The sequence below is a fragment of the Octopus bimaculoides genome, chromosome 1, assembly GCF_001194135.2.
Source record: "Octopus bimaculoides isolate UCB-OBI-ISO-001 chromosome 1, ASM119413v2, whole genome shotgun sequence".
Classification (NCBI taxonomy): Eukaryota; Metazoa; Mollusca; class Cephalopoda; order Octopoda; family Octopodidae; genus Octopus; species Octopus bimaculoides.
Genome location: NC_068981.1, coordinates 157,315,916 through 157,322,993, shown reverse-complemented (window position 1 = coordinate 157,322,993; position 7,078 = coordinate 157,315,916). Strand labels below are relative to the sequence as shown.

At 36.1% G+C, this 7,078-nt stretch overlaps 1 protein-coding gene and 1 long non-coding RNA gene across 2 annotated transcripts in view; one reads left to right on the top strand and one right to left on the bottom strand.

Moving 5' to 3' along the window:
- Window positions 1–7,078, bottom strand: part of LOC128249183 (uncharacterized) — a 27,510-nt gene that overhangs the window by 16,810 nt on the left and 3,622 nt on the right. The window lies entirely within an intron of this gene.
- LOC106871415 (vacuolar fusion protein MON1 homolog A) overlaps window positions 1,072–7,078 on the top strand; it is a 31,770-nt gene continuing 25,763 nt past the window's right edge. Inside the window, exon 1 of the mRNA XM_014917843.2 lies at window positions 1,072–1,711. Coding sequence (XP_014773329.1) covers window positions 1,124–1,711 — 588 coding nt within the window. The 5' untranslated portion in view covers window positions 1,072–1,123. The remainder of the gene's footprint in view (window positions 1,712–7,078) is intronic.

Here is a 7,078-nt window from a genome sequence, read left to right as displayed (position 1 = left end):
GTGTGTGTGTGTGTGTGTGTGTGTGTGTGTGTGTGTGTGTGTGTGTGTGTGTGTGCGTGTGTGCGCGTGTGCGTGCATGCGTCTGTATGCATTTATGTCTGTATTTGTCCCCCCACCATCGCTTGGCAACTGATGTTGTTGTATTTACGTTCTCGTAACTTAGCGGTTCGGTAGAAGCAACTGATAGAATTAAGTACCAGGCTTACAAAGAATTAAGTCCAGGCGGTGCTCCAGCATGGCCACAGTCGAATGACTGAAACAAGCAAAAGTATATACACGCGCTCACACCCAACTCCCCACCCATCCACACGTGATACATATGTATATGTGTGTGTGTGCGCGCGCACACATATTAAAACGTAATTCTTAACGGTAAGGTAACAAAATAAAAAGCTTTCTGATATTAGTGATGGGTGTGTGTTTGTATTTATTTATTTATGTACGTGCGTACGTACATATGTATAAGGTATTAATGGAGTGGACCCGCGCTAGTCATTAATAAAGTGAGAATAAAAACAATTTTGAAGTTGAAATAAAATGTTATTCATTTCGATATAATTCGATTCATTGTTATTTAAAATGTTTTATGATATTTTGCCATACATTCAGAGTTCTGATGCTGCATATTCATCTCTAAAGGAGAAGGAAGTGTTGAATTATATAACACCGAAATGCTCATCTTGTAATAAGGAAATGAGCCAGATAAAATATAAGGAAGGAAGATTTTTCAATGCTCCACACACAAAACTGAATGAATGTTTTCAGAACATTCTAAAGCATTTTTCGGAAAGGTTTACTTTTGAATAACATTTTATTTCAATTTCAAAATTTATTTTATTTTCACTTTTCTTAATGACTAGAGCGGGGCTACTCTTTTTCATGAGTACCTATGTATAATTGTATATATGTATAAATCCCATAGGCATAAGTTTCCAAACCTTTGTGGGAATCGTTTCGATCCTCACGATATGGAAGGAGTCAAGTCAACTAAAAGTGAAACATTTCGAGTTTTAGGTGAAACAGTTTCTCGTCTCTTATGCCATAAAAAAAAATATAAAGGGAGATCACTCTGGATGAGATAGCTCTTAATGACTGAAGGTAATAATAGGTCCTGGGAACCAAAATGGCTGATGTTGATGATGGGGTTCAAACGCCCCATAAAGAATCGGATACTTCGGTGGTTACCACACCGTCCATCTTTGAAACAGATGCACCCGGCACAGCTTCTTTACACGAATCGATGTTGGTAGCCAGTGATTCATTTGAAAACCTCAATTATGATCAATTAGACACGCCGAGATCTCGCCTTGGCAGTGGTATAATTGGCAACCTGTCTAGTAAAAAAAACGAGAGCCTTGAAAATATTAATGACGAAGCTGGTGATGATGGTCAGGAAGGTGTAAGTGGAGATGAAGGTTATGATGAGAAACAAAGTGAAACTGGAGGGAGTGTTGTAGAAGCTCCGGTGATAACATCCGACTTACCGGAAGAAACGTCCATCGAAGGTTTAGGACACCAAGGCAAAGTATCTAATGAAAGGAGTGATGTAAGACCGAAAGATCTGCCTGTTGGAGACAAAATAGCAGCTATCGGCAAGGGAGATGAAGATGTACAAACAGAAGTAAAAACTGAATCACATTCTGCTATCGATGTAACTTATTCGGACACTTCTACTTTATGTGAAAACGAGGAGAGAGTTTGCGACAAAGAGGTAAATATGATGCGATATACATACATACATACATCTGAAACAAAGGGTTTGATGTTTATACATCTACATGGATAAATAAGAGTAATATTTTGAGTCAATTCAATTGCTTATACTCTTTATGATTTTTTTAAAAATCAATATAGTACTGCAATGCTTATAAAGAAAACTCCCCGATCATGTTACACACACACACACACTCCAGTCACATTCATAGGTAGGTGTTAATACGTTGTATTGAGTGTTTATTTGATTATGTTGACATACGTTTATCTAACTGAATGTGGGTGTGTTTTTATTAGTGCATGTTGGTATGTGTATGTGTGATTTAGGCTGTGTGTGCATGTGTTTATTATATGCGAGAAGGATATTTTGTGGGTGTGGATTGATATAGTTGTGTTCAGATTGTATCGATATTACTATAAATATATTTATCCTGATAAGTACTTGTATTCACATGGCTGGAATGTGTAACGTTTTAAATTAATATGTATATAACTGTTATCGGGACACTCACCATTATTTTAATCTTCAATAACTGATTCACATGTGTTGATGTAACCACAGTGCTAACAGTAGTGTGAGTGTGTATATGTCTGTGTATACATAAGTCGTGTAACAACTTGTCAACGTTTCCAATAGAGTCCTTCGAATTTTGTAAAGACTTTGTTTCGTTTCCTTAGGTTTTATTTGTTTTCCTTCTCTAAAGGACTATTCCAGGTTTGAGGTTACATTGAAGAAAGGACTCACTTGATTAACAAATGCCAGCTACTTTGTCTCAAATTTCAGATACTGGATAATTATATAGTCAATTAGACGCAACTACATGACTGAGTAACTCAGAAACTAGTAGGTTTTGTTTTCCTTTGCTATAACCACGCATTTATAATTACCTCTTGCACAGATCTTATGACAGTTCAGCTCTGTAGAAGATACGAGAAGTTTTGATCTTCTTGCCTTTACCTGGAAGAATAATGGCTTGCCTTTCATACCTAGGGTCGATAAAATAAAGTACCAGACAAGAACTAGGGTTGATGTTATCAACCAATTCTCTCCCCCTTCACAATTGCTGGCCTTGTGCCTAAATCAGAAGCCATTATTATTAATAATTATAATCCTTTCTACTATAGGCGCAAGGCCTGAAATTTGGGGCAGGGAGATAGTCGATTAATAGACCCCAGTACTCAACTGGTTCTTATTTCATTGACCCCAAAAAGATTAAAGGCAGAGTCGACCTCAGCAGAATCTGAACTCAGAACGTGAAATAATAATAATAATAATAATCCTTTCTACTAAAAGCGCAAGGCCTGAAATTTGGAGGGAGAGGCCTAGTCAATTACATCAACCCCAGTGTTTCACTGGTACTTAACTTATCGTCCCCAAAAGGATGAAAGGCAGAGTCGACCTCAGCAGAATTTGAACTCAGAACATGAAATAATAATAATAATAATAATGATGATGATGATAATAAGGTGAGCTGGCAGAATTGTTAGCACCTGGACAAAATGCTTAGCAACATTTCATCTGTCTTTGTGTACTAAGTTCAGATTCTGCCAAGATCAACTTTGCTTTTCATCCATTCTGGGTTGATAAAATAAGTACCTGTTGAATGCTGGGGTCAACGTTACCAACTTACCCCTCCCCTAAAATTGCTGGCCCTGTGCCAAAACTTGCCACCATTATTATTAATGGGGGGAAGGTGTCAGTAAAATAAAGTACCTGTCAAGTATTGGAGGGTTGATGTTATTAACTGACTCCCTCCCCTCAAAATTGCTGGCCTTGTGCTTAAATCAGAAACCATTATTTTAAGTGTGATAGATTGGCAGAATCATTAGAGCATGAGAAAAAGGCTTTGAAGTATTTGTTCTAGTGCTTGAGTTCAAATCGCACTGAGGTCAACTTTGCCTTTCCTCCTTTTGAGGTTTATGAATATAAAGTATCAATCAAGTACTGAGTGATGGAGTGGGGGGGTCGATTTAATCAACTTACTGCTCCACTGAAAATATCTGGCTTAATGCCTAAATATTATTCATAGTGAACAGCTTGATGACATTAGAGATCATTGTGCCAATTTCATTTTTTCTTTTTTAAAATCAATCTGAGTTGGACTGTCAATAAAATAAGTAATATTTTGAAATCCAATCAATTGATTTTCAGTACAAAATTTGACCTTGTAATCTGCTCATGAAAGAGCCAGACAAAATGCCTGGTGTTGCTTCTTCTGGTTTTTACGCTTTTTTTTTTTAGTTCAAAACCCACCAAAGTAACTTAGCTTTTCATCCCTCGAGGGTCAATAAAATAAAGTACTAGAGTCAGTGGTATGGATTAACCCCCATCTCTCAAAACTGTTGGCCTTGCACCTAAAAATTAGAAGCAGTGAGCTGGCAGAATCATTAGGATGTCAGGCGAAATGCATAGTGGCATTTCATCCTTTTGAGGTTGATAAAACAAGTACCAGTTGAGCACTGAGGTTGATATGATCAACTTCCCCAAAATTGCTGGCCTTGTGTCAGAATTTGAAATCATTATTATTATTGAGTGAGAGAGCAGCGCATGCCATCAAAGTGATACTGGGGTACTGTTATGGAAGAATTTTGACCACCCCCATGTGACTAAAAATAGACTGAGACATATCTATTAAATAGAGAACTGTGAGGGCATCAGCAGTTCAGGTTGGTAAACAGCTCACTGTGAGCCATGATATAGAGCATTGAGTCTTATGTAATAGTAATCGTAGTGCATCATGTGAGTACTTTCTTTCCCACTGCTTCATTATATTATATATCCAACATACAAGGATATAAAAGTGGCAACAGGTTGTTTGAAGTTTGCATTGGATATTTAAAATATTTTTTTGGTACGAAGCCAAAAATATCATTTAGCACGGAGAACTTATTGGCCTCCATGGTGCAGTTGCAACAACAACAAAACCAACAGTTGCTGGAATTAATATTGAGGAAATCTGTAAATATTTCAGGTCTGTACTCACCAGACAGCGTAGCTAACTCAATTGAAGAATTCAGTTATAATCTAGAAGTAATCTTCAAAGAAGAGTGTAAAAGTTGGTCCAACAAGAAAAACTTATGACTACTTTTAAGAAAGTTTTCCCCTGCCAAACCTGAAAAATATAGTAATTATATTCTACCGAAGAAACCAGGTGAGATTTGTTTCAATGAAACAATATTTTATCAAAAGTTTTCAGTGAAAGAAGTTCCCTGTTCAATACTCATTGGCAGTGTTTAAATTTGGTCAAAAAAGGTGAGGATTTTGTCACCTGTGCCAGAATGGTTAATAGTTAACAGAAATTCAGTTGAATGAGTTGACCCCAGACATGTTCAAGTGTTTAATTTTTGTTCAAGGGCTTACTGCAAGCAAAGATGCAGATATACAATCCCAGATATTAACAAAATTAGAACAGGACCAAAATTTAACTTTACAAGCAGTAGCAGAAGAATATCAGAGGATTATAAATCTATAAGATAACGCAAATAAAATTGAAGAGAAAAATTGTTCTCAGATTCAAGCATGTCAACTAGTATTGGATAAAAAAATATCAAGACCGAATCTATGTTATGGGTACAGTGGTCTACAGTTTAAAAATAATTGTTCATCTAAAAATATAAAATGCTTCAAGTGTGGTAAAATAGGCCATAAAAAGTTGCACTGTAAGACGGTTCAACAGAAAAAATCACGTAAACGGATTATTGGTGACAAAAAATATGAATGAGCCTCAAAGGAAATTTGTGTGTGTTAAAATTAATAACACAAATGTAAAGTTACATTTGTATACAGGCAGCAACATCTCAATAATAGACACAGATACATGGAAAATAAATCAGGAGACTTAGATTAAATGAAACTTTGAAAATTGCCCATGGTCTTTCAGGAAAAAAAATTATATTTTAAGGGTGAATTGATAAGTAGCATTACATTTCACAAAAAAACCTTAAAAGCTAAAGTTTTTGTGTTAAATAATACCACAGATTTATTTGGTCCTGACTGGATGGAATTATTTAACTTAAGGGATCTCCACATAAATCTTTTCTGTAAAAATGTGAATGTTTTTTTTTCTCCGGTACAAACAAATCGTCTGATGAATTGAAAAATAAATCTTTTAATATTTTTCCTGAAGTTCTGTCTGATAAATTAGGTCTGTGCACCAAAACAAAGATGCAGTTTCAAATAGAAGAAAACACCTTAAGCAAAAACGAACAGTACCATTTACAGCATTAGAACAGATAAACTTAGAGAGACTAGAAAAAATTGGATTTATCCAAAAAAGTAGAATACAGCCAGTGGGCATCATCACCTGTGTACGTTAAGAAAAAGAATAATAAAATCAGAGTGTGTGCTGATTTTTCCATTGGTTTAAACAAATGTCTTAAAACGTGTCACTATCCACTACCTACTCCAGAGGATATTTTTGTGAAACTGAATGGTGGCAAGATATTTTCTAAATTGGGTCACTTTGACATATACCTACAAATTAGAGTAGATGATGAATGCTCTAAATACCGAACAATTAACTCGCATAAAGGATTGTACAAATACAACAGGTTACCATTTGGTTTAAAAGTAGCACCAGCGATTTTTCAACAGATTATGGATGTAATGTTAGCAAACTGTGAATTTGCAATTCCATATCTGGATGATATACTCATTAAAAACAAATCCAGGGATCAACACGTAGAGCATGTAAAATATGTATTTGAAAAAATTAGGGATTACAGTTTTACTTTGAGTGAAAAAAAGTATGAATTTTCCTTACTGAAAATAAGATATTTAGGACAAATCATTGACAGAAATGGATATCGACCAGACCCGTCGAGGACAGACGCAATTAAAAACATACCCCCTCTGACAAATATAGCAACCTTACATGCATTTTTAGGATTGGCAAAGTAAGAGCTCTCTGAACTTTGCCCAGGTTATTCTTATTCTAGCAGCTACACTTTCAGCGCACCCTCCCTCACTACTAACTTGGTCACCTAGATAAAGGAAGCTATCAACTACTTCTAGTTTTTCTCCCTGGAATGTGGCAAAAGTTGTTTTCTGCACATTTTCAGTGTTTATTGCTCCTGAGCATCAGCCACATACAAAAACTTTGCTAGTTAGCCTTCCTTTGATATTGCTGCACCTCTTATGTGTCCATAGCTTACACTGGGTACATCTTATACAGTTTCTACCTATGCCTTTTCTACAGATCAAGCAGGGCCATCTACCTGAAGGGGTTTGTATTTTGTCTACCTTCCTACTTATTAGGACTTTGGTTTTAGCTAGGTTGACTCTAAGGCCCTTCGATTCTAGTCCTTGCTTCCACACCTGAAACTTCTCTAGTTCTGATAGTGACTCAGCAATTAGGGCAAGGTC